The following is a 27,006-nucleotide window of genomic DNA, read 5'->3' on the forward strand; positions in this document are numbered from 1 at the left end:
ATTTATTTGACAGAGAGAAATCACAAGTAGGCAGAGAGGCAGGCAGAGAGAGAGAGGAGGAAGCAGGCTCCCCGCTGAGCAGAGAGCCCGATGCGGGACTCGATCCCAGGACCCTGAGATCATGACCTGAGCCGAAGGCAGCGGCTTAACCCACTGAGCCACCCAGGCGCCCCCAATTTCTCCACATCTTTGTCGACACTTGTTATTATCTGTCTTTTTGAATTTAGCTTTGTAGTGGGTGAAGTGGTATTTTGCTCTTTTTAAAAATTTTTATTTCCCAATGACTGATGAATTTTGGTGTGCTTAATGACCATTTTTCTATCTTATTTGTAGACATGTCTATTCAAACCCTTTGTCCTTTTTTAAATTGGGTTTTTTGTCTATTGTTGGTTTATAAAAGCTCTTTATATCTTGTATCAAGACCAATCTCTTATGAGCTATGTGATTTGCAAATACCTTCTCCCATTGTGTTGTCTTTTTACTTTCTTGATAGCATCCTTAGAAGAAGACAAATTTTGGGGTGCCTGCGTGGCTCAGTGGCCTCTGCCTTCGGCTCAGGTCATGATCCCAGGGTCCTGGGATCGAGCCCTGCATCAGACTCTCTGCTCAGCAGGGAGCCTGCTTCCCCTTCTCTCTGCCTGCCTCTCTGCCTACTTATGATCTCTCTCTCTCTGTCAAATAAATAAGTAAAATCTAAAAAAAAAAAAAAAAAAAGAAGACGACAAATTTTATTTTGATGAAATCCCATCCCTGTATTGTTCTTTTGTCACTTATGGTTTTGGTGTCCAATCTGAGAAACTGTTGCTCAATCCATGGGGTCATAAAGATTTAGTCCTGTATTTTCTTTTATAAATTTTCCCCCTATTTTTTGCCACCTGAGTCTAAGACTCCCATGCTTCCTAAACTGGTCATGGAGCAGCTTAGAGTGACACTAGGGCACCTGTCAACCTCAAGAAAAATTCTGTGCAGTGAGATACACTGTAAAACACCACAACGTCCCAGTCCAGTGCCACACCCCACTCAGGTATTAATTTGGCTGTGAGAGACCCAAGGCTTATCTAAAGAAATGGTATCCTTAAGTTTCAGATAATTGAGCAGTCCACCTTTTGGATACGACACTGGTCATAGAACCTGTAGATCTTAAAAAAAAAAGGTCAAAATCCTACTAAAACAACCTAAAATGACATTGGTTGTTATGGGGAATGTTTCAGTTAGACAAAGTAATTTTAAGAAGTGCATTTGAAAGCAAGCATTGCCAAATTGAATGAACAGAATCGGATGCCTATTTATTTTTTCATCCCCTCCCCCCACCCCCCCCCCCTCCCCCCCCCCCCCCCCCCCCGCCCATCTCTGGCAACTACTGATCTGTTCTCTGTATCTGAGTTTGGCAGGTTTTTCTGTTTGTCTGTTTGTTTAAGATTTCACATATAAAACAGACAGCAATTTTCTTTCTCTGTCTTACCTCACTTGGCATAATGCCCTCGAAATCCATCCCTGTTGTCAAAAATGGCAAGATTTCATTCTTTTTTTAAGTGACTGAATAATATTCCAGTATGTGTACATATAGCATAATTCACTGTTTCTTTACCCATTCATCTATTGATGGACACGTAGGTTATTTCCATATCTTAGTTATTGTAAATACTCTTGTTATATTTTCTTTTAACTATGTTACAGTTTTCGGACTTACATTGAGGTCTGTGATCCATTCTGAGTCAATTTTTATATGTCTTGTGAGGTAAGACTTCAGCTTCATTCTTTTGCATGTGGCTGTCCGGTAGACCCAGTACTATTCATTGAAAAGATTTATTTATTCATTTATTTATTTAAAAGATTTTATTTATTTATTTGAGAGAGAAAAAGGGAGAAGCAGGCTCCCAGAGAGCCTCATGTGGGGCTCGATCCCAGGACCGTGAGATCATGACCTGAGCCATCCAGGTGCCCCTGTTGGAAAGATTTAGATCTGTTTGGGGAGTACTGCCATCTTAACAATATTAAGTTTTCCAGTCTGTAAACACTGGGTTTCTTTTCACTTATTTAGGTTTTTGTGTTGTTTTTGGTGGATTCTGTAGCAGTTTCTATAGACACGATCATGTCATCTTTGAATAGTTTGCTTCTTCCTTTGGATCCACTTATCATTATTATTTTTTTTCCTGTCTTATTGCCTTGGCTAGAACCTCCAGACAATATTGAATAGAAGTGAGAGTGGAGGGGCACCTGGGTGGCTCAGTGGGCTAAAGCCTCTGCCTTCGGCTTAGGTTATGATCTCAGGGTCCTGGGATCGAGCCCCACATCAGGCTCTCTGCTCGGCGGGGAACCTGCTTTCCCTCCTCTCTCTCTCTGCCTACTTGAGATCTCTGTCTGTCAGATAAATAAATAAAATCTTTAAAAAGAAAGAAAAAGAAGTGAGAGTGGATATCCTTGTCTTGTTCTTGATCTTAGAGGGAAAGCTTTAAGGGCTTTACCATTAGTAGGATGTTAGCAGTAGGTTTTGTGTAAATGCCCTCTATCAGGTTGAGATAAATTCCCTTCTGTTCCTAGTTTGTTGAGTGTTTTTATCGTGAAAGGATGTTGGATTTTATCAAATGCCTTTTCTGCATCTGTTGAGATCATGGTATAGTTTTGTCGTTTACTCTTCATATGGTGTGTTGCATTGATTGATCTTTGCATTTTTGGACGGTTCGGGCATTCCTGTGATAAATGTCACTTGGCTCTGGTGCGTGATCCTTTTTATATGTTGTTGGATTTGGCTTACCCATATTTGTTTTGAGGATTTTTTGGGTCTGTATTCATAAGAAATATTAGTCTGTTTTCTTGTCATGTTTTTGTCTAGCTTTGGTCTCAGGATAGTGCTGGCCTCATAGGACCAGTTAGGAAGTGTTCCTTCCTCTTATTTTTTGGCAGAGGTTGTGAAGGCTCTGTTAAAACGTTTTTTTTTCCCCAAAAGATTTTATTTATTTATTTGACAGAGAGAGAGAGATCACAAGTAGGCAAAGAGGCAGGCAGAGAGAGAGGGGAAGCAGGCTCCCTGTGGAGTGGAGAGCCCGATGCGGGGCTCCATCCCAGGACCCTGGGATCATGACCTGAGCCGAAGGCAGAGGCTTTAACCCACTGAGGCACCCAGGCGCCCCTTAAATTTTTCTTTTTTTAAAAATTTCTAAATGTTAAAGCTTTATTGAGGTATAATTGGTATAGAACAACCTGTATAGTCTGTATGTCTATCTTTTTTTAATTTTTAACTTAATTTTAAGCAACTTATTTTAAAAATTTTAAAGGTTTTATTTATTGCAGAGGAAGAGAGAGAGAGTGAGAGAGAGCACAAGTCGGGGAGACAGGCTGAGGGAGAGGGAGAAGCAGGGAGCCTGATGTGGGACTGGAGCCCAGGACCCTGGGATCATGACCTGAGTCAAAGGCAGACACTTAACCCCGCTGAGCGACCCAGGTGCCCTATTTTTTATTTTCTTTTTTAAGATTTTATTGTATTTTATGGGACGCCTGGGTGGCTCAGTTGGTTAAGCAGCTGCCTTCGGCTCGGGTCATGATCCCAGCGTCCTGGGATCGAGTCCCACATCAGGCTCCTTGCTCAGCAGGGAGCCTGCTTCTCCCTCTGCCTCTGCCTGCCACTCTGTCTGCCTGTGCTCACTTGCTCTCCCTCTCTCTCTCTCTGATAAATAAATAAAATCTTTAAAAAAAAAAAAAGATTTTATTGTATTTTATTTTACTTACTCTTTTTTTTTTTTTTTTTTAAAGATTTTCCATTTATTTATTTGACAGAGAGAAATCACAAGTAGGCAGAGAGGCAGGCAGAGAGAGAGAGGGAAGCAGGCTCCCCGCCAAGCAGAGAGCCCGATGCGGGACTCGATCCCAGGACCCCGAGATCATGACCTGAGCCGAAGGCAGCGGCTTAACCCACTGAGCCACCCAGGCGCCCCTATTTTACTTACTCTTAAGATTTATTTACTTGAGAGAGAATGAATGAGAGAGAGAATGTACAGGAGCCAGGGGAGGGGCAGAGAAGCAGACTCCCCACTGAGCAGGAAGCTCGATGTAGGACTTGATCCCAGGACCCTGGGATCATCACCTGAGCCAAAAGCAGACACTTAACTGCCTGAGCCACCCAGGCGCCCTGAAGATTTTATTTTTAAGTGATATCTACACCCCGTGTGGGGCTGGAACTCACAACCCCAATTAAGAATCACATGCTCTCGTGGCACCTGGGTGGCTCAGTGGGTTAAGCCTTTGCCTTCGGCTTGGGTCATGATCCCAGGATACTGGGATGGAGCCCCGCATCAGGCTCTCTGCTCAGCGGGGAGCCTGCTTCCTCCTCTCTGCCTCTCTGTCTACTTGTGATCTCTGCCTGTCAAATAAATAAATAACATCTTAAAAAAAAAAAAAAAAAAGAATCACATGCTCTCTGATGGGCCTGCCAGGCGCCCATCTTTTTTATTTTTTTTTTAAGATTTATTTCTTAGTGAGTGTTGGGGAGAGGCAGAAGGAGAGAGAAGATCTCAAACAGGCTGCCCACTGAGCAGGGAAACCCAGTGTGGGGCTCCATGTCACAACGCATGAGACCATGACCTGAGCCAAAACCAGGAGTCAGAAACACCCAACTGACTGAGCCACCCAGCATCCTCCTGTCCTTTTTTTTTTCCTTTTCTTTTTTTCCCTAAATATAGGGATGCCTAGGTGGCTGACTCCATAAAGTGTCTGCCTTTGGCCCAGGTCATGGTCCGTGGGTCTTGGGATCAAGTCCCCTGTTGGCTCCTTGCTCAGCGGGAGCCAGCTTCTCCCTCTGACTGCCCTGTCTGCTGCTGCCCCTGCTTGTGCTCCCCCCAACTCTCTCTCTGACAAAGAAATAAATAAAATCTTAAAAAAACATACATAGGTGCCTACATCTATAAATTTTCCTCTGCATACTGCTTTTACTGAAGCCTGTAAGTTTGGGCCTATATGTTGTGCTTTCATTTTCATTCATCTCAAAGTATTTTTAAATTTTTTTATTTTAAAGATTTTATTTATTTATTTGACAGAGAGAGATCACAAGTAGGCAGAGAGGCAGGCAGAGAGGGAGGAAGGGGAAGCAGGCTTCCTGCTGAGCAGAGAGCCCGACGCGGGACTCTATCCCAGGACCCTGAGATCATAACCCGAGCCGAAGGCAGCGGCTTAACCCACTGAGCCACCCAGGCACCCTCAAAGTATTTTTAATTTCCATTACGTTTCCGTCTTTGACTCCCTGGTTGTTCAGGAGTGTGTTGTTATTAATTCCCACGTACTTGTGAATTTCCCCAAATTTCCTTCTGTTACTGATTTCTCATTCCATCCCACGGTGGCCAAAGAACATACTTTGTGTGATTTTTCAGTCCCTTGACATTTATGAGTCTTGTTTTATGGCCTAACCTTCATACAGCCTAGCCTAGAGAATGTTCCATGTGCCCCTGATAAGAATGTGTATTCTGCTGCTGTTGGGTGGAGGGTTCTCTGCAGGCCTGGTAGGTCTCATCGGTTTATGCTGGCATCGATGTGTTCTGTTTCCTTGTTGATCTTTTGCCCAGTGTTCTGTCCGTGATTGAGGATGGGGTATTGACATCTCCCGGCGACTGCTGTTGACTTGCCTCTGTTTCCCTGGTCTCACGCTCTCTTTACTTCTGCTTGCTGGGCCTCAGTCTAGCACAGCCGGACTCAGTCCACTTGTTCTCCTGCGTGAGCTTTTAGTTTCCCCTCCAGACCGGGCCTTGGGGTGAGGCGACAGGCCTGTGCGTCTGATGTGCCCAGGGCTGATCCCTGGAAGGGGATTGCTGGGTCGGAGTGGGAGCTGACTTAGAATCATCTTGCCAGGCCTGCCAGGGAAGACTGTGCCAGGGTCCTTCTTGAGGTGCCAAGGAAGGTCTCCCTGTCTGCCATCTCCCTCATCAACCAGTCTGGTGCGATAGGGCCCTATATGTGCCAGGCACTTGGCTTCATTCGACTTGTCCTAATTCTGCTGACAGCCTGACAAGGAGGATGGGGTGACCATCCCCATCTTCCAGATGGAGAAACTGAGAACCGGGCAACGGAAGGCCCTTGTTCAGGCTGTGGCTGAGCTGTCCAGCTGCAGCCTCTGTGCTCTCCACTGTCATGATCTCGTGGCCACTTTGTACCTGCAGGGAGCTGTGACTGGCTGTCCCATCTTCAGAGTTCAGCTCTGTTTCCGGTGTGGTGACCAGGGTGGTGCCGGCAGGTGGGGACAGGAATGAAGCCTGTTGGGTTGGTGCCTCACTTTGGTGTTGGTGGGGAGGGATTGCTGTTAGCTGAGGAGGCTTTGACCTAGGTGATAAAAGCTCTCTAGATTCAGTTTCTCCATCTGAGAAGTGGGGTTGGTGCTTGCCCCTGTGAAGGCGGAACAGAGACTCTTGTGCACAGAGCTATGTGCTGTGTTGTGTGCAGCCTGGAGACGCTAGCCCCTCTTACACGCGCTTCTCAGCACGTGTCGTGTGCCAGGCGCGGTGCCAGGTGCAGGGGAGCAGGCCGTGAACAAAGCAGACGGTTTAGAATGGGACCCGCTTGCAGGAAGGAAGCATGGAGAGGGGACAGAGCCCAGCCTGGCGAAGCGCTCAGGGGACCTCTCCCTGCAGGTGCCATTCAGCCAGTGTCCAAAGAAAGAGTGGTGGGCTCTGTAGGGGCATCTGGAGGCAAAGGAACCCAGAAGGAGACTGAAGTCAGATGTCCGCGGGGCCCGGAGGCGGGAACGGGGGGAGCCAGCAGAGAACGGCAGGGAGGTGATGGGGCTCTAGCTTTGGGCCTTGCGGGCTGCGGGAAGGATGTTGGTTTTGTCCCAGGTTTGCTGGAAGCCACTGGTGGGTTTTAAGCATGTGGCAGCGTGATCTGACTTGTGGTTTGCAAAGCTCTCTCTGGCTGCCGGGCTGGAAACACACGGGGCAGAGCAGGGTTGGGACACAGAGGGCTGACCGGCACCCAGGGGGACTCAGCCTAAAGGGTTTGGGACCGAGCATGGGACGGGGATATCTTCGGGTGTGTTGAAGGCAGGATTGGCTGACAGATCGGCTGTTGGGGGTGAGAAAGGCATGGCCAGAGAAAGGGTGGTAAGGCCATCCTGTCTTGCGTGACACCCTCTGTCCGGAAGACATCTGGGAGAGGCTCTAGGGAGGGGACTGGGGAGGACGAACACCCATCCTCCTTGGAGAAGGAGCCTGCAAGGAAGATGGTTCTGGGACGCTGCGAGTGTGCTGGGGCACTGCCTGGCTTTCTCTTCTTTTTACCAGCAGCCTCCGTCTGGCTCAGGTGGGCCCCCTGCCCGGTGACATGCGCAGAACTAGGGATCCATGTGTGGCCAGCCAGGCCCTAGAGATGCAGTGGGACTCACTGACGCCCCAGCACCTGCACTATCTTCTCCTGTCCCCGCCACACCCCATTTTATAGGCGAGGCTGGGCCCAGGATGTGAGTGACCTTGTTGCCAAGGTCACACAGCCTGCATGCCGCTGGGATGGCTGTGTCATCCAGGCTTTCTGCTGCAGGGTGAGCAGTGAGGATGCTCAGGTGACCCCCAGGAGGGCAGACTCAAGAGCCTGGGTCCCTAACTGCCAGTGGTTTTTCTGTTAACTGTGAAAATTCTTCTTGGCCAATAGGTTGCTTTGGTGCTTCTCAGTACAACTGAAAAGTTAAAAATTAATATATACCTTTAAAGATTGTATTTATTTATGAGGGAGAGAGTGCACAAGCAGGGGGAGCAGCAGAGGGAGAAGGAAAAGCAGGCTCCCCACTGAGCAAGGAGCCCAATGTGGGGCTTGATCCTAGAATCCCGGGACCATGACCTGAGCCAAAGGCAGACAAGTACTTACTGAGCCACCCAGGCGCCCCCAGAATTAACGTTTACCTGTTACAAAAGTTGTAAAAAAAAGTTATGGAAGACCGAAATTCACGTCATGTTGGAAACTTAAAACACAAAGTTTTTCCACTTGCCTTCCATACATGACTTCCATCAAGGCTCCGTGTCCCCTCCAAGTTTGTTGTCCCCACACAGGCAGGAATGTGCACAGGCATTAAAAAAGAAGTTTGGAGGGGCGCCTGGGTGGCTCAGTGGGTTAAGCCGCTGCCTTCGGCTCAGGTCATGATCTCAGAGTCCTGGGATCGAGTCCCGCATCGGGCTCTCTGCTCAGCAGAGAGCCTGCTTCCCTCTCTCTCTCTCTCTCTGCCTGCCTCTCCATCTACTTGTGATTTCTCTCTGTCAAATAAATAAATAAAATCTTTAAAAAAAAAAAAAAAAAAAGAAGTTTGGAGGACACAGTCAGTTCTGTGCATCACACTTTGCTTTCAGCACTGTGGCCTGGATTGCGTCTTGGGCCAGCTCCAAGATTGATTTAGCCAGTGCCATGCCAATGGACATCTAGGTGGTTAACAGATTTCACTCTGGAAAGCACTGCCACAGGGAGAGGCTAACCTTTTCTCTTTTAAGATTTTATTTATTTGACAGAGATCTCAAGTAGGCAGAGAGGCAAGCGGGGGGTGGGGGAAGGAGGGCCCCCATGGAGCAGAGAGCTTGGTACAGGGCTCAATCCCAGGACCCTGAGACCATGACCTGAACCAAAGGCAGAGGCTTACCCACTGAGCCGCCCAGGCGCCCCGGGAGAGGCCATCCTTAGACCCATGGAGGAGATTGAAAACAGGGTGATGTGGGGTGGGGGTGTCAGCAAGGGACAGTTAAGACTCTCAAAAGAGTTGACATCTGAATTGAGTTCTGAGTGACCAGAGGAAGCCAAGATTGTGGAAAGGCTCAGAGGAGATGGTCATTCCAGGCAGGTGATGAGTACGTGCAAAGGTCCTGCAGCAAAAGTAGATTTGGCCTGGCTACTGTACCTTGACCAGCAGTGTGGTTGAGGGAGTGAGTGAGGGTGGCGGTGAGGGTAGGGAGGTGATAGGGCAATTTCTCAGGGCCTTGGAGGCCATCAGGAGCCCTTTGGAGCCGAGGAGGGTCATGGTCAGATTCTTATCGTGTCGCTTTCCCTTGATTTTATAGGGCAAATGGTTTCTTTTGGGTAACATGGCAAGAACTTTGCAAACCCTTCCAACTACCATCTGAGGCAGGTGACATTATCCCCACTTTACAAATGAGGAAACTGAGGCACAGAAAGGTGACCAGACATGGGCGCCTGGGTGGCTCAGTTGGTTAAGCGACTGCCTTCGGCTCAGGTGGTAATCCTGGAGTCCTGGGATCGAGTCCCGCATGGGGCTCCCTGCCCAGCAGGGAGTCCGCTTCTCCCTCTGATCCTCACCCCTCTCCTGCTCTCTCTCTCTCATTCTCTCCCTCTCAAATAAATAAAATCTTTAAAAAAAGAAAGAAAGAAAGGTGACCAGACCTGCACAGATAGTCCCGAAAAGAGTTGGGAGTGCCTGGATTGATTCCAGTTCTGGTCTAAGAGGCCTAGGAGCCACGGCTGCTCATCTCCATGGGCCACTTCTTCTCCTGGCCTGGCCTCCAGATGAGACCTTGGAGCAGGTGACCCTATGGCCGAGAGCCAAGGGTGGGGCAGATTCTGGAACCTCAGGATTGCTGAGCAGGGAGGAGGCTGCTGGGGATTTGTGAAGGGGAGGCACCTGGAGTGGAATTGGCAAAGTCAACAGGACGGCCCACCCCCCTTCTGAGCCTCAGTCTCATTGGACAGTGGCACATTTGGTCCCGCATCCCACAGACATTGGTCACCTGCCTCCTGCCTGGCTCGCTGTTGAGAGCTGAGGAGAGACTGGAGAACATGCCAGGCAGAGGACCAAGCTCCCATGAGGTTGCTCCTCTAATGGGCAAGGGGGGAAGGGACAGACCACCACTCTATGGACAAATGAGTAAATTGGAAGGTGCCAGTCATGAGAAGAATTGAGAATTGAGCCAATGGCTTATAACAGAGCAAGACCTCATAATTGGGGGTGCCGAGCAGTGGGTGCGGAAGAGGTAGTTTAGTCAGGAGTTGCTAGTTGGCTCTGTGGATATTGCAGGGAGAGAGTTTGAGGCTGAGGGAGTAGCCAGTGCAAAGGCCCTGAGGCAGGAACCTACCTTTTTTGGGGGGGACATGGCAGAGAACAGTATAGCGGGAGCTGAGTGAGTGGGGGACAGGGCTGGGGTGGTGACTGGCAGGTCGTGTGGGGCCTTGTGGGCCTCAGAGAGGACTTGAGGTTTTACCCTGAGGGATGTGGGAGCCTTGGGAAGTCTCTGAGCAGAGGGGGGCATGCTCTGACGTGGCATCCACAGGCACCCTCTGGGGTCTCTGGGGGTGAGGGCGGGTAGCTGGAGAGTAGCCAGAGAGTCAGCAGCTGCGCTGGTCCAGGCAAGCACGGGTGGCTTGTGTGATGGCCTTGGATGTGCAGAGAAGGGGGTGGGTTCATGCTCGCTGTGCAGGTGGAGCCAGCGGGCTTGCTGCAGGGCGGGGTGGGTGGTGACGGCTGGACGGAGCCCTGGGTCTGCAGTCTCAGTCAGCCTGCCTGCCCCTCGCTGTGACCCCAAAGATACACTGGCACCTGCCTGGGGCCACTGAGTGTGGGCTGGGCTCTGGGTGACCAGTGGTTACTGTTGGATGGCATCCAGATGGGTGGTAATGAGGCAGGCACTGGGTGGGGACCGTGGGGCATGTGGACTGGGTGGTGAGGCTCCAGAGGCCGAGCGGTGAACTCTGCCTCTGTTCTAGCAGAACCACAGCGGAGCCCCTGGGGGGCATGAGGGTGATTGGGGGGGCCTGCCTCATTGACATCCCACTTGTGTTCCCATCACAGCTCTGCTCCTTCCTTACTGGGTTGCCTGGGCACGCCCTGAAACTCCGAGCCTTAGTTTGCCTACCTGGCCCTGGTATCGTTCTTTTGGTGTTGCTAGACGGTCTGCTGAGATGTTGGCAGAGATGGGCTTAGAGCTGGGCTGGGGGACAGCCAGTGCTCCCCGTCTAGGCTCTTGTTGGCCTGAGAGAATGAGTTGGGTACAGACAGGTCCCTCGAGCATGGGTCTCCTGCTGAGGGCTCTTCCCGTAGCTGGTGCTGTGCTGAGGTCTCCTGGTCACACTGAGGCTTTGAGTGACCCCCACGAGGATATGGTGAAGAGGAAGGGATCCCAGCCTCAGGCACTTGTTGAGGCTCCTGCCATCATGCCGCCCAGGTGAGGGGTGACCTGGGCTCTTGCTAGCTCTGACTCATCCTCTGCTGGCTTATCTGTTTTTTTCCCCTCCCCCGGAAGGCCTCCACCTCCCCACTCGTCAGCCTGGGTTTTAAACCTCCATTGTTCCCTCAGGCAGGCAACCCCGCCCATGTGGGGGGCTGGAAGCCAAGGGTTCTTGGTGGGATCTTAGGCTCTGTTCAAACAACAGTAAATAAACAGCTGGGGCTTCTGATCTGCCCCCCTGGTGCCACCTCCTGTTGTGCCTTCCCCTCCCTGCTGGGCTTTGAACCCAGGCTGTCTGGCTCCAGAGCCCATATTCCTCTGGGTCACTCACCAAACATTTCATGAGAACCTGCTGTACACCAGGCACTGTTCTAGGTGCTGGAGATCCAATAGTGACCAGGCCAGGTGAAGTCGTTTGCAGTCATTTCCAGAGGCTGGAAAGCAGTGCAGGGGTGGGATGGGGGTGGTGGGATGGGCAGGCAGAGGACCCTGTGAAATGTGGGATGGATCGAGTGACTTCAGGAGGAAGGCTTGGATCCCTGGTCTTTGCTTTAGAGGAAACCCGGGAGGAACCCGGGAGGAGGACCATGGGGCCAGGCCCGGGCCTGGTTTTCTTCCCAGGGGAGGGAAGCCCCAAGAGAGCTCCCCCACTGCCCCGCGTCAGAAAACCCTCTGGGTGGGCCTCGGGGCACAGCCGGACAGGCCCCTCCTCACCGAGACTCTTGGGAATTTCTGGGGAGCTGCTCTTGTGGGGGACTGTCCAGGCTGCGGGTGGTCTTGCTTCTCTTTCCACTCAGCAGCCTGAGAACTTCTGGAAACAGTCAGAGGAGTCCCGGGGCTCCTGGTGCTCCTGGACTGGTGTGCAAGGCCCTGTGCGCTTGCCCAGCCCCATCCTTCAGCCTTCTCCCCCTCGGGCCGCGCCTCCTCTGTCTAGGCTGCACCCCCGGTCATCCTTCCCGCTCCCCACCAAGTCCCAGCCCCAGAAGGCTGCCTCCGCTGCATGTGCCCAGAGTGCTCAGGGCTCTCTCGGGCGGCGTGCTGGTCCTCGTGTCCTGCTGAAGCTCTCATTGTCGGGTGTCTGTCCGGTTACCATTGTGCTCATGGTGCCTGGCCCCCCAGCCACGCCCAGAACAGTCACAGGACAGTGTGTGCCGATACCAGTGGCCGAAGGCTAGGCCCCGGCTGGGGAGATGCCAGCGGCTTTTGAGTCAGATGCGCAGGCCCAGAGGCCCGGTGAACTGGGGTCAGAGGCCAGACCCCGTGAATTTCAGTTCACAGTCCCACCACTCCCTGACGCCTAGTGACCTTGTTTTGTTTTTTTAATTCTTTTTTAAATAAATGCATACACTCAGGAAACCACCGGACAGATCGAGATAGAGGATGTTGTCATCCCAGAAAGTTCCTCGTGCCCCTTCTAATCAGTTCTCCAAAGGGAACCAACTGCTCTGATTTCTATCTCCAGAGACAAGTTTTGCCTGTTCAGGTCCACCCTCTGACTCAGCAGGAGAAATGGGGGTGTGTGTCTACGAGAGGCACGTGTGCAAATGTTCACAGCAGCTGTATTTGTAATGCCCCCGAACTGGAAAGACCCCAGATGTCCCGTTAGCGAGAGAACGGATAAGCAAACTGTGTCCCATCCATGTCCCCGAACATGGGTCAGCAGGAAAAAGGACCCTGTGTCGCTCACACACACGGCGCGGGAGGGATGTGTTCCCATGTTTCTGTATCGCTCCATCACGGACCCGTTGGGTTGCATCAAAGAGGCGGAGTGGGAGATTCTGGCAAAAGACACGCACACTGTCACTGGCGCTGTCGCTGATTCTGTGTTGGAGGGCCTGCGCTGATGGAGGATGCCGTGTCTCTGATATGCGAGGGGTTTCCTGTCCCTGCCTCTCAGGTCTTTGCCTCTGAGCCAGGGGGTCAGGGGGCCTGGGGCTAGGGCCAAGGCCATGTGTGGTGCTTGAGGTTAACAGCCACCGGTGGGCCTGCCCTGCCCCGGGAGAGCCTGGCATCTGCCTCGAAGTGGCTTTGCTCTTCTGGAGACACTGGGCTGCCCCCTCTGGCGAGGGTCTTGATGAAGAGGGGACTTTTAAGGCCTGGTGAGCTGGGGGCCTCCTTGCTGTTTCCCTGCCCTGCCGTTCCGCAGCCCTGCATGTGGCTCATTTCTTGTTTCTGCTTCTCTGAGGAGCCTTCTCTGACCACCCCAGGGGGGATGCCCCGTACCACTTGGCCTGTGTCCTGCCCAGATTGCAGATGACCTAAATATTTATCTAACCACACTCCTTGTTTGAAATTCTCCGAACCTAGATCCTTTCTCCATTTTTACATGACAACACAAGAATCCTCTGCATGGCTTTAATGATCTCTGAAAGTCCCCCTTCTACTCCAGTGCCCCCCTGGATCCCTGCTCTTTGACTTTCCTTTCTCACTGGTCCAGAGTGCCTTCTGGTCGCCCTACTTGGCAGGCATCCACATTGCTAATGTGAGCAGGTGTGGATGGTGCCTATTTCTGTAGTGAAATATACAGGATACATTTTTTATTTCACTGTTTTATCGAGGGATTGTTTCTGTATTAGGAAATCTACCCGTTTCAAATGCAGTGATATTTTTAGTAAATTTACAGTAAGTATTAGTAAGTTGACCACCACAATCAAGTTTTAGAACGTGTCCAGCATCCCAGAAATCTCTCTCCTCGTTTCCCACCCTGATCAAGCATTGATCTACTTGCTGCCTATATTGATTGGTCTTTTTGGGACATGAAACATCGTATTTTGTCATCAACTACTTTGACTTCATCTTTCTATCATACATATGGCATTATATCAATGTATAACGTGCACATCGGAAATGTACAGATCTCTTTGAGTTGTGGGGGACGTTGTTCAAATATCTGTCTGTGAAAGAGCTCTTTGGGCAGGCTGGGGCTAGAGCGCTGCCAGCCAGAGGGACACGGTACCACTCATTGGCAGCCTTCATTCCAGTCCCTCCTCTGCCCCTTGTGGCTTCAGGACCCTCTGTGGTCAGAGCGTCTCCCAGTGCCGGGCTGGGACTGGTGTCTTTGCTGATGTTGCCCCACTCGCAAGACGCAATTGCCCCACATGTGTGGTCACACTTCCTGCCTTGCAAGCCAGCCTCGTGAGTAACTTCTGTCCTTTTCCCCTCCCACAGGGACTTCCTTCCCCGAGGTTCAGGAATCGTCACCCGGCGACCTCTCATTCTGCAGCTCATCTTCTCAAAAACAGGTACAGTGGGACAGCTCGCCGCTGCAGCAGGAAATGAGTGTGGACGCGGCGCCCGGCAGGAGTGAGGGGGCCAATGGCGGCGTCCAGGGTCTTGGGCTGTCATTTGGGCTTGAATTCATGGTCTCCATGTGGGTAGCACAGTTGAAGCACAGTTCGGTGAACACCCACGCCTCATATCCTCCATTGTGACCAGGCCGCTAGTCGCCACGTTTGCTGGCTACCCTGTGGATAACACATTTTCGCTGAACGCTTTTAAAATCAGATGCAGACATTGTGACATGTCAACCCAGAATACTTCAGTGAGCCTCCCCTTGCACTAAGGACACCTTCCTACAGTCATAGAGCCTCACCCAAGGAAAGTAATCATTTCTGCCTGGTATCTGATGCCCAGGCCATACTCATGTTGCCAGTTGTCCCCCGAGAAATCTCCCCCAGCTAGTTTTCCAGCCGCTCTGATCAGTCCCTCCTACACTCCGTTGTCCTGTCTCCTGTTTTCCTTAGAGCAGCATCACCGCTGTGTCTGTTTTGATGACGACGTTGGCTTTGGGGAGAGGCCCATCCACTGAATATAGAATGGCCGGTGTAGATTTTTTTTCTGTCTTCGCCTGGGTGGCCGCGTTTATTTCTGTTCTTTCGACACAAGTCTGGCATGAGGTGGGCATGTCTTCCAGCATAAAACCTGCTGAGGTCTTCTTGGAAAGCACCTCGGGTCAGAAGCTAGAAGGGGACTGGGGAGCTCTCCGGGGCATGGCCTTGCCTCCCTCCAGAGCCCCCTCCAGAGCCCCGAGTGGCCTCCGTGCCTGGAATATTGGCCTTGGTTGGGTCAGTGTTCAGAGGGCGCCAGGCTCACCGCACAGCCCGGTTCGACACACCCGTGCTAGGAAGGCAGCTGACACACCCCCATTTTACCGGTAAACTGAAGCTTAACGAGGCCACCTTCCTTTACGCCGGGCGCCCCACACAGGATGGGCGTCACCCAGTCAGATCTCAGCCCCTCCCCTGTGTGGTGTCCCAGTCACGTGCTTTCATTTTCATCCTCTGACTCCGCCCAGCCCACCTGCGAGGGGGCGTGACTCCGGTGAGAGGCCGTAGCCGATTGGCCCACACTTCTTCCTTGTGAGCCTTGCCGTGTCATAGGCCACAGGCGAGTCAGTAAGCGTCCAATCAGCTGGGCCAAGACTGGCGGTAGCAGAGCCCAGGCTTTCAGATGACAGGCCGGGGGTGGGAGAGGGCTGAGCATGTGCATTTTTAATGAGTTCCCAGCTGATGCTGATGGGCGTGCTTCTGACCCAGGGCCACACAAGGGAAAGCCTCTGCCCTGGTGGGTCGGCCCTGGGAGCTCAAGACTGCCTGGGTTCAGATAGTGACTCTGCAGCTTACTGGCCTCATGGCCCCTGGGGAGGGACGGCTGCTCACGATGTGTTTCCTGTCTGGACAGTGAAGATAATAATAGCGCTGACTTTGTTGGTTGCCATGAAGACCTCGTTATTCAATAGGTCCAACCCGCAGCTCGGTGCCTGGCACACTCCAGGTCCTCCCCGTGCGTTGCTGAGGCAGGGGGTGTGGTTTTGTGCTTTCTGATGGCTTGTTCCAGATGGCCTGCTGGGAGAACAGGTCTGCTGGCTTTCTGCAGTGGAAGGTGTCAGGCTGTGTTATGGCGGGAGGGCTCCCCCATCATCTCCATGGTGGCCGTCACCAGCTGTGGTCCACTGTGCACTTAGTGCATGCCACAGGCTGCTCCAGGCCCAGGGCACAGCAGTGACAGGACCAAGGCTGCTGCCACCACCCGCCACCTACCCATTCCCATTGGTGCCAGGGGACAGAAGCGGGAGACCGGGGGGGGTGGCGACAGGCAGGCCTGCCCCCCCCCCATATTGGAGTGTATGTGGAGAGGGGAGAGTGACTAACTTCATCCTAGAGGGTGGGGCATCTTGGGGCTTTTCCAAAGAAGTGATCTTGGAGCCAGAGCGAACAGGTGTGCTGGTGTCAGGGAAGGGGGAGCTCTCCTTCCAGCGGAGAGTGGCAGATGCGAAGAGCACTGAAGGCAGAAACTCCAAGGGTGCACATCAGCCTGGTGCCTGACCGGACTAACACTGGGGTCTCCGTTCCCGTCATCCCCACTTTATGGAGGAGGGAACCGGAGCTTCCAGAGATGAAGCCACTTGCCCAAGAGCACACAGGAGGGTCATCGTGAGAGCCCAGCCCTAAAACCACTTGGTGGGGTATACCCTTAGGCCCATGTGTCACTTGTCCAGATCCTGTGGCTGCTGGAGGGAGACACCACAGGAGCCTGTCCAGGGCAGGGGACTGGAAGAGGTGGGAGTGGTGCCTGGGGGCAGGTGGGGACAGGGTGGCAGCTGTGGAGATAGAATTGTGGTTGCATCCTGTTGGGCTGGTGGTGGAGGTGGGATGTGAGGCCCGATGTCCCCTGTGGTGGTGGCCCTTGCTGTGCCCCCAGCACACATACTCCTTCCTCCTTCTCCACCTGACCGTGTCATCTCCGGTCTTGTTGCTGCTAGCGGACGCGTGACCGTTCCAAGCTGGACTTCTGCTGGATGCCAGGGAGACAGCAGACAGGGGATGCCATGGCCAGGCTGCAAGGCAGCAGGACTGGGGGTGTGGGAGTGTATATGGGCCATTAGATTGATTTTGGGCCAGGGGCCCAGGGAGAACATTCTGGGCAGGGGCTGCAGCATGTGTGAAGCTGTGAAGGGAGGCTGGGGGGAGGGTCAGGAGGCAGGTGACATGGCCTGGCAGTCTGGTGAAGGATGAGACATGAGAGCCCAAAGAGCACATGGGTGGGGTAAGACCAGCTCAGCCCACTGGCTGCCCTGTGAAAGGACAGGCCACGGAGAGGGTAGCCTCGCACCAGGGAAGAGGTGATGAAGTCTGGCCCAGGGCAGTGCTGTGAGGGTGAGGGGCAGTCTAGAGTGACCTAGAGGTGGGGGGTCCAGGACGATGAACAGCAGAGGTGCCCTAGCTGGGTGGGAGGCAGGACATCCCACTAGTAAGAGGGAGGAGGCTACTCGCAGTGAGGGACATGGTGATTGGTGGAGGGCTTTCTAGGGGCTATGTGGGGCTGCATTGCTTCTAGAGAGTAGACTTTTGTCCAGCTGACTCTGGAGAGCAGGACTCCGGAGCACACACTACCCCTAGGGTCTGAGGCCTGGGGCAAGTGGCTTCCCACTCTCTGCCTCAGCTTCCTCATCTGTAGAATGGGGTGAGAGCAGTACCTCCCTTGTGGCCCTAGCTTTGGTGTGGCTGCCGCCTGCTGTGGGGTCAGTCTGGCATCCCACGATGTTGCTCTGCCAGGGGCCTTTGTCCTCTTGATGCCTGTGACACCCAGTGATGTCTGCCTTCTGGTCCATACTGCTCTTAGTGAGCTGTTACTTTTAATCTGCTTAGGTAGTTTAAAAATTACCTAAGACCGCATGGGGCACCTGGCTGGCTTAGTAGAGCATGCAGTTCTTGATCTTGGGGTTATAAGTTTGAGCCCCACATTGGGTGTAGATATTACTTAAAATCTTTATAATACCTAAAACCACGGCCACCAGGAAGTTTGATGGTCCATGGGTGAACCTTGCTTCTCCCTAGGCACCACCCCTTGGCCTAGTAAACCCTGGGTGGTGGGGACTGTTCTTGTCTGGAATGTGGCCCGCGGAGCCCTTGACCTTGGCTGGTGTTCCCAGGCTCCAGAGAGGGGATGGCAGGGCTTGGCTTTCTGCTTCCTTAAAGCCTTCTGACCCCAACAGGGCCTTGCCAACCCCTGGGACCTCGCCTCCTTCTGGTCCCTAGCTGCAGCCACCACCTTCCCTCGTGTCATCTTCAAGGTCAGCTCGTTCATTCACGCCTCCAGGCCTTTGCCCTCAGTGCGCTCCCTCCCTGGAACACCCTGCCCACCCTCGTCCTCCTCTCCTGGGAGCCCAGCGCCCCCACCCCCCCCATCCCATCCCTGTAACCTCATCCTATTCTTACATTTTCTTAATGATTTCTCTCCCCCCAAATCCTGATGTGCTTTGTCCACAGCTTTCTCCGGCGCCCAGCACCCTGACCCCCTGTGGGCTGCTGCCGCGCCTCTTCTCTGCCTGTCCAGGGTGGGCGGGCGGGATTATCAACAGCTCTTTCTCTGGCACCTTTTTCCGGGAGCCTGGCCCTGGCGGGGCCTTTTCTGTAAAGCCGGTAGACTCTACAGCACTCAGGGCAGGACCTTGTGTCCTGATGAGAAAACAGAGCCAGGAGCTGGTGCAAGCCAGGCAGGGGCTAGGGCTGTCACTTTCTCTGGTGTATGTGACGTTTTTCCCACACTACCAAGCAGTTCTCCAGTTCACGGTGGACGTGGACTGCGTGGCCCACAGTCACCTCCGTTCCGACACCGCCTGCCCACCTGGCGATGGTGTCAGACCAGACTAAGAGCTCAGGGCCACTAGACTGTCGCCCTTTGCCCCCACTGCGGGTCCAGGGTGTCCCCTGAGCGCCTTACTGCCTGGCTGCAGATCTGAGGTTCCCAGGGCCCCTCCGCAGGCTCAGTGCATTTACTGGAGCGGCTCACAGAGCTTAGGGAAACCGTTCACTTCCTAGATCGGTGGTTAACATAAAAAGGATAGAACTCGGGAGCAGCCAGAGGGAAGAGGGGCATAGGGCAGGGTGTGGGGAAGGGGCGCCCCTCTCCCAGCGCCCGACTCGTGCTCTCCAGCTGGGAAGCTTTCTGAGCGCCGACCTTTTGGGATTTTTATGAGCCCTCATTACACAGGCATGACTGATAAAATCACTGGCTACTGGCGATTGATTCAACCTCCAGCCCTCTCCAGGTGGGGGTGGGCAGGGAGGGGCTCAAAGCTCTTTTAATCACATAAATTGGTCCCCCTGGCAAGCAGCTCCCATCCTTAAGTGCTTTCCAGAAGTCTCCTCATTAGCATAAACTGATGTGTGGCTGAAAGGGGCTTATTAGAAATGTTAAGACCCCTTTATTGCTCTTATCACTTAGGGCTTTCCAAGGATTTTAGGAGCTCTTGTGTCAAAAATGGAGGGAAGAAATACAAATATGTATTTCAAATACAAATACAAATATGTATTTCTCACTATAAATCACGATAGGACACCTTCCCAGTGGCGGTGTGTCCTAGAATGGGAGGTCTGTGTGACTTGTCCCGAATCGGAGGGAGCCTGAGAAGCAAGCAGGCTCAGGGGTGCCACATGCTTTGCCTCTTCTCGATTGGCTAAAGCCTCTGCAGAGTTCCTCTTGTTCGGACCCATTTGCTCGGACTCAGGGTCTCCCGAGTATATCTGAGTCCCCAGGTGTGTCTTCCCACCGCAGGTGAGCATGCCTGTCGTCGCCCAGTTAGGGGAAGCCGAACCCCATCTCCTGCTGCCAGGAGTCAGCTTGGTGTTCCTCTCCTTGCTGAACTGAGAACGCGGAAGGGCTGGGAAATGTCCATGAAGACCTGGGCAGGGCGCCTCCATGCAAAGCCCCGAGATGCTGGTGCCCCCGGGTGGCTCAGGTGGTTTAAGTGTTTGATTGGCTCTTGATTTCTGCTCATTGTGATCTCGGGATCGTGGGATCGATCTCCTAGTTGGGCTTCCCGCTGGAGTCCACTTGGGATTCTTTCTCTCCTTCATCCGCTACCCCCCCCCCGCCCCACCCTTGGGCCCAAGTGCGCATGCACGCTCTCTCTCCCCCAAGAAAATTGGGGGGGGGTACCTGGGTGGCTCAGTCATTGAATGTCTGCCTTCTGCTCAGGTCGTGATCCTGGGGTCCTGGGGTTGAGCCTCGCATCAGGCTCCCTGCTCAGCGGGAAGCTTGCTTCTCCCTTTCCCTCTGCCACTCCCCCTGCTTGTGTTCCCTCTCTTGAGCTCGCTCTCGCTCTGTCACATAAATAAATCTTAAAAAAAAAAAAAAAAAACAAAACGAAGAAGAGCCCTGATACCCCAGGGCCAGCCTTGTGCATTTCTTTGACTGGCAGCTAAGCTATTTGTAGAATTCCGGCAGCAGCATGGAGGAATTCGATTTCCTAGCAGCCCCACAGCTGTGTTCTCTGTTGTCCCATTTCCTTGTAGGGGAACTGAGGCACCGAGCTGGGTGTGGCTAGGATGCCTCCCCTCTCCTTCCTGTCCCCTCCCCACGTGATGTTGTGGGGCCTGACTCACCCTTCCCAAGCCAGTCGTTCCAGCCCAGCTTCAGCTCTGTCTGTCCCCGGCTCTGCCTGTAGGTTGGGGAGGGTGCCTTCCGTGTCCTGTGGGCCTCCTCCAGCTCCTTTGAAACAGGAGGACGTAAGGACTTCTTGGGAAGCCAGGCCTGAGGGAATTGAGGCCACTATCTTGGGGCTGTTTCCTTGTGCCCCGGGTTGCCCATTACCCCGAAGGTGGCAGCACGTGCTTGCCATCTCCCTTCTGAGGACACCTTCCCGAAGGGCCTGGAAGATGCCCAGAGCACAGTGGGGACCTGCTTGGGACTCAGGGTGATGTGGTCTTAGGCTGCGACACCTTATGACTTTGAATTAATAGGTCACTCAGTAATTTTTATTAAGCACCTACTAGCTACCAGGCGCCCAAGAAAGCAGTGACCAGAACGAGGTCTGCTCTCCTGCTGCTCCAGCCTTAGCAGGGACACCCGGCCACAGGGGTGTGGTGGGGGGAGGGATCAGGGTGGTCAGGGTGGGCCTCCCCTCCAAGGGCTGTTTAGGGCTGAGACCTGAAGGAGATGAGGGAACAAGTCCTGGAAGGAGGGCAGAATGTCTTTCTAGAAAAAAACTGCGAGTGCATTCACTGCCCCGCAGTCAGGATGTGCGTGGGAAGCCTGGTGGTGGGAGAGGGCGGCTGGCGCCTCTGGGTCAGCAGCACGAGTGTTGGATAAGGGCCCGGCTTCTTGCTTCATTCCTGCTGTGCTCCAGGCCCTGGGGCTGGGTCTCTTGGAAACTCTAGGGCTGCCCTTCCTCCTGGGGAAGAGCCTGGCTGAGGGCAGGCTGGCCTTGGGGGTAGGGCTGGGGCGGTCAGTGCTGCCACTGGGCTCTGGGACCGAAGGTTGGGGTGGGGGGCTCTGGCCTTGTTCTCTGTGACCAGCAGGGGACAGTTACGCAGCAGTCAGGCTGGGGACAGTGCCGAGCAGCTCTGCTGCGGGCACCTCCACTTTGGCTGCTGGGAAGGAGTTGAGAGGGAGTCTCCAGGCATCACAGGCTCTGAGCTCAGCCTTCAGGCCTCTGACTTATTCTTTGCGACAGGGGGTCATTAAAAAATCATCAGCATTCCAGGGCATTCCAGCCAGTACAGGGCTGTGGAGCCCCAGGCAAAGTCGCTCCTGTCTACTTCTCGGGTTTCTGTTCTCTCCACTGGGAGACTGGCACAGAGGCAGACCTGGTCCGCAGGGACTCCCCTCCTTCCCCAGAGCCCCTAGGCCAGGGGATCCTCAGGCAATGGGGGGAAGTCACCACCTCAGAGAGGATGCAGGCCCGGCCTCTCTGCCCACTGCTGCCCTGGCCTGCCTCCCTCGCCCTGGGGTGGGCTGGGGCTGGACTTGGGCTGGTTGGTCCCTCCAGGAGGTCCCCCCCACCCCTGACTTCTGCTGTGTGGGTCTCTTTGGAGTGTCTGTGGCACCACCTCCTTTGACACGCTTGGACCAGACCAGGAACCCAGTTCAGGACTGGGCCTTTAGTGTCAAGATCTTGGGAAGGAAGGAGGGAGCTGGGGAAGAGAGAGAGAGAGGGAGGAAAAAACAGCAGGTGGCCTTGCCAGACTCAGTCCCTGTCCAGTCTAGTCTCCCATCTACTCAGCTTGGTGGCCTTGGTGTTGGACCCACTTAGAGAAGCCGAGGCAGGGACCACAGTGTCTTTCTGATAGTCGTTCAGTCACAGGTACAGTAATTGAGCAGGTCAGTAGAAGCACCCAGAGGGAGCCCAGGGACACAGAGTGATTGCGATCCCTGCCCTGTAGGGTGAACCTGGAAAATAACACAGGATGAGGAGTTCAGTGTTGTCAGAAGGTGACCAGTGCTTGGAGAGTCATAAGGCAGGGAAGGAAGAGACACTCAAGAGGTTTGCTATCTTGGGTGGGGGCCAGAGCATGCCTCATGGAGAAGGTGACACTTGAACCTGAAGGAGGTTAGGGAGAGAGCCTGGAGGCAGAAGAGCCAGTGCAAAGGTCCTGGGCAGAAGACCCGAGTGGCTGGCTGGAGGGGAATGAGTTGAAGTCAGAGGCTGGGGAGAAGGACATTCAGGGCTCTGGGGAGGTGGTGAGTTGGGCGCTGTGGAGGGTTCTGAGGAAAGGAGGGCTGAGGTCCGGCTTTAAGGGAGTCAGTGCTGTGGGGGGAAGGCAGGCTTGGTGGGAGCTTTTGAAGATTAGTATCAACCCTGGAATCTGGCACGTGGTTCCAAAGTGACCAGGAGCCTAGTAAAGTGTGGAGTGAGGGATGGGCCTGCCAGGCTCCTGAACCTTCCTCTCAAGCACAGAGGGTGTGCTGCGCCCCCCCCCCCCCAGTTCCCAGGGGAGAAGCTGTCTTCTTTCTGGCACTGTCTACACCTCCTGCAGACAAAGGGGTCAGCAGAAGGGGCGACGGCCAGCGTACACTGGACTCAGAGCCGGCAGGTCGTGGTCCCATAAGCACCATCCCAGGATGACGTGGCTCTGATGTGGGGAGAGGAGCCCCAAGATATAGGTTGAGGGTCAGGCGGCCTGGAGTTCAGAAAGGCTCCCTGCGAGAGGCAGCGGGCAGGCAGGCCCTGGGGGAGGAAGGGCTGGGAGTGGGCCTTCTAGGCACCAGGCCTCCCGGCGCAGTGTACAAGTCAGAGGGCCTGCGTCCTGTGTCTGTGCTCCTGGAAGGGGGATGGTCTCTTGCGGGTGCTGAGCCCAGGGCCCCGAGCCGGATGAGAACTGAGGTATGCTGTGGGGGGTTGGGGGACTGTTCCATTTTTGGAGGCTGCTGCCGGAAGAGCAGCCAAGCGTTTCCTCTTGTCCCTGTGGAGGGCTTGAGCGTGACTGTCCTTGGGAACTGGGTCAGCTGGTGGGGGTGGGGTGGGGGTGCCCATGCTGGCGGTGTCCTCGTTGCCCCTGTCCCCAAGTGGCCAGTGCCCACGGTGGAGGTGGTTCTCTGTGATCTGAGCCCACGGAATCCCCCGGGTCCCCGATGCAGGGGTTCAGAAAGGTTAAGAGCCTTGGGGGGTGTGGGGCGATGCAGAGCTCACAAAGGTCACATGACCTAAGAGCCACTACCTGGAGACAGAAGAGCTGAAGTCGGAATCGCAGCTCCACCACTGAGCTTGGGCCAAGTCGCTTCCCCTCTGTGGGCCTCAGGTTCCTCCTGCACGGCACAGACGCATGCTGCCCCGGTGCTCGCCCCTGAGGGGCCCGTGGGAGCACGCGGGCACGCGCACAGGGCTCGGTGGGAGCCCGCAGGAGCTGAACGTGGGCCGCGGTTGGTTAGGTCACGGTGACGGGGTGGCGAGCCTCTTGGCATTCCATTCTTGCTGGGGCTCCTCTGTCAGGCTCCATGTCTGTCCCCTCTTGAGGCAGCTGATGGCATTTCTGTGCTGGGATTTGTGTAGCCAGGTCTCCTCCTGGTGGACACCGAGGCGATTTCTCGTTCTTTCCTCTTAGAGAGGACGCAGCCTCTCTGCAGTGGTCTGGTCCTTTGGGCTGTTTGCCAGCATGTCTGACTTCCGTCTTTTTTTTTTTTTTAAATCATTACCGCAGAGCTGTGGTCTCTGAGCCTACGGGGTAACCCTCCCCAACAATGACCGCAAAAATGGGAACATACGGGAAAGTTGAAGAATTATACAGCAAGTACCAGTAGGCTCTGTCCCTACATCTGAGGACAAACATGTTCTGTTCTTGCTCTACCCCAGAGCTGAGGGGCCCAAGTCCTAGTTGTCGGGGTCACTCGGCTCAGAAGGCATGGAAAGGCCTCCTTTGCCCAGAAGCTCTTCTTCTGAGGGCCTCATGTCTAGGTGGGGGGCCCTGCCAATGGCCAGGAGGGGAAGAGAGACAGTGAGATGGGCTTTGGTGGCTCCCTGTTCCCCACACCGTGCAGGTGCTTGGGGAGGAGGGACAGATGGGTCTCAGGGACATGCGTCTGGCATCTTGGTGAGCTGGACAGTGCCAGCAGCCCAGGATCCCACTGGGACAGTGGCCTGCGTCTCCTTTGACCCACAGCGAGGGAGTTTCCGCCTCACGATTCCAGACTTGGTCTCAACGGAGACCACCAATGAGGCAGCTTCCTCATGCGTACCCCACCTGCTGTCCAGTGACACGTGCCCGTATTTCCCCTAATGTCCTGTTCGTCCGAAAGTGACAACTGCTGGTTACACCCACTCCTTGGTTTTTTGTTTTGTTTTCCTCATAGCGCGTCCTGACGTGTTGTTTCACAAAATACCTCACGAGAGTTTCTGTTCCCTCCCTGGGGACAGGGTCTTTGCTGGTTTTTGTTCCTTGAGGAATCCCCTGGGGTCTGGGAGGAGGCCCGGCTGACGGGGTGTGCCTGCAGATCTCTGTCTCTGAGAATAAATCTGTTGCTCCCCAAATTCCTGGAGCCTCTATGACTGACCCTTCACTTTCTCTGCTTGACAAGGCACCTGTCCCAGAAGGCCATCAGCTCCCTGCCCGCGAGTGAGATGGCTTCTCTTTCTCATTTCAAGCATCTTTCTTCCTTTTTCAGAATATGCTGAGTTTTTGCACTGTAAGTCCAAAAAGTTTACAGACTTTGATGAAGTCCGGCAGGAGATCGAAGCGGAGACCGACAGGGTCACGGGGACCAACAAAGGCATCTCCCCAGTGCCCATCAACCTGCGGGTCTACTCGCCCCATGGTAGGCAGCACCGGCGCAGACCGTTTGGGTGTCGCGATGGAGGGGAGCCGACTCTGTGCCGCTTGTGGGTGGGGTCGGCTGTGCTCTCACAAGAAATAGGACCCCTTCCATTCTTCACGCACATAGCCCTCTTGGTCTCGGGCTTCCCATTTTTTAATAGGAACATGGTGCTGAGGAATCAGTCTCAGCTCTCAGGAAACACAGCATGCTGGGAAGACTGTCAGGCTTGGTGGGGACTGGGGCATTTCATAGCTGTACGCCCCTGTGGAAAGGGGTGGCTGCTGTGTGGCTCCCAGGTCCTGGGCCACATAAGGAGACCAGCCCAGGGTAACCAGGTCTTCTGGGCCTTGCAGAGGAGCCGGAAAGCCAGTCTTCTCTGCACAATATTCTGATTTTAAAACTCCCATCAGTGACCTAGAGCAGCTTGCCACCAAGTACGACTTGTGGCCCCAGGGCATAGATTGCTAACTGAGATGGCATTCGGAGAATATTCCAGCAGACTCGGAACTCCTCAGCCTGAGTTCTTGGCCATGAGTTTTTAAATCGACATATTTCTGAATAGATGATGCCTCTGCACAGCACAGAAATTCAAAAATTATGAAAGGGTATTGAGCAAAAACCTACCCTGGAGCCTTCAGGATTATGAATGTATCTTGTATTCTAACGGCTGAGTCAGTAGTTACGATCCTGTTTGCATGTGTGTTTCATGCATGTGTGTTTCACACTTTTACTCAGATTGTAGCATAATATAAAATGCTATTTCTTGGCAGGAATACATCTCAGTGTGTCTCTTATCAGAGCATCCTTTTGTTTTTTATGGTAAACACTGGCAAGCAGCAGCCTTTGGTCACAACTGCATCGATGGGCCAAAATTTATTTAATCACAGAGAGCGATTCCAGGCTGCTAGTCAAACGTCCCGATTTAGAACTATATCGCTGCACTAGAGGGAGGCTGCCTGTAGGAGGGGGACTTGAAGAGGAGCTACTGGATCAAAAGGAGTGATCTGGTTGGAGGGCAGGAGGACTCCTGCAGCCTGACCCCCCAGCACTTAGGGAAGCAGGCTGGATAGCTGTGGGGCCGTGGGGCCTTGCCTGCCTCCCCTCCTCTGTGTCTGATGACTTTTCCCTCTGGTTTCCTCTCAGTGTTGAACCTGACCCTCATTGACCTCCCGGGTATCACCAAGGTGCCTGTGGGGGACCAGCCCCCAGATATCGAGTACCAGATCAAGGACATGATCCTACAGTTCATCAGCCGGGAAAGCAGCCTCATCCTCGCTGTCACCCCTGCCAACATGGACCTGGCCAACTCGGACGCCCTCAAGCTGGCCAAGGAGGTCGACCCACAAGGTAACTACTGAGCCCCACAGTAGGCGTTCCCCTTCCGAGGGCCTGGGAGCATGGCAGCTTGCCCAGCATCCTTGTTTCTAGGTCACTCGGCCTTTGGCCTATGACCCCTAGGAATAGGCCCTCCTGGGATACAGCCTCTCCTTTGGGGACCAGCAGGGCCAATGGACTGCCCAAGAGGCTGTTGTGTGGCAGCTGGGCATCTTGGTCCCCTTCTGTCAGAATGGCAACAGCAGTCCTAGCCTGTAGAGCTCCTCAGAGGACTGGGGAGGTCCCTGTAATGCTTAGGGGCCAGGCAGAGAAGGTAAAAGGGGGATGAGTTCATGAAGTCCGATGGGGCAATAGGGCTCAGTGTGGACTGTGGCGTCTCTGGCTCGGGGCATTCCGGGTCAAACTTTTCCTTAGGCCATTGATTAAGTACATGTCAGTTAAGTACCTGTTATATGCCAGCCTCTGTTTTGGCCTTGGGGACCCTGTAGGGGACAAAGTTGACAAGGGGCCC

At 53.8% G+C, this 27,006-nt stretch overlaps 1 protein-coding gene across 8 annotated transcripts in view; it reads left to right on the plus strand.

Annotated features, from left to right (window-relative positions):
* The window catches only part of DNM2 (dynamin 2), an 84,435-nt gene that overhangs the window by 16,453 nt on the left and 40,976 nt on the right, over window positions 1-27,006 (plus strand). For all 8 annotated transcript variants that reach the window (XM_059389026.1, XM_059389021.1, XM_059389020.1 and 5 more), the window contains exons 2-4: window positions 14,298-14,371; window positions 25,011-25,160; window positions 26,304-26,507. In XM_059389026.1, coding sequence (XP_059245009.1) covers window positions 14,298-14,371; window positions 25,011-25,160; window positions 26,304-26,507 — 428 coding nt within the window. The remainder of the gene's footprint in view (window positions 1-14,297; window positions 14,372-25,010; window positions 25,161-26,303; window positions 26,508-27,006) is intronic.

This window comes from Mustela nigripes, chromosome 2 (assembly GCF_022355385.1).
Source record: "Mustela nigripes isolate SB6536 chromosome 2, MUSNIG.SB6536, whole genome shotgun sequence".
NCBI classification, from domain to species: domain Eukaryota; kingdom Metazoa; phylum Chordata; class Mammalia; order Carnivora; family Mustelidae; genus Mustela; species Mustela nigripes.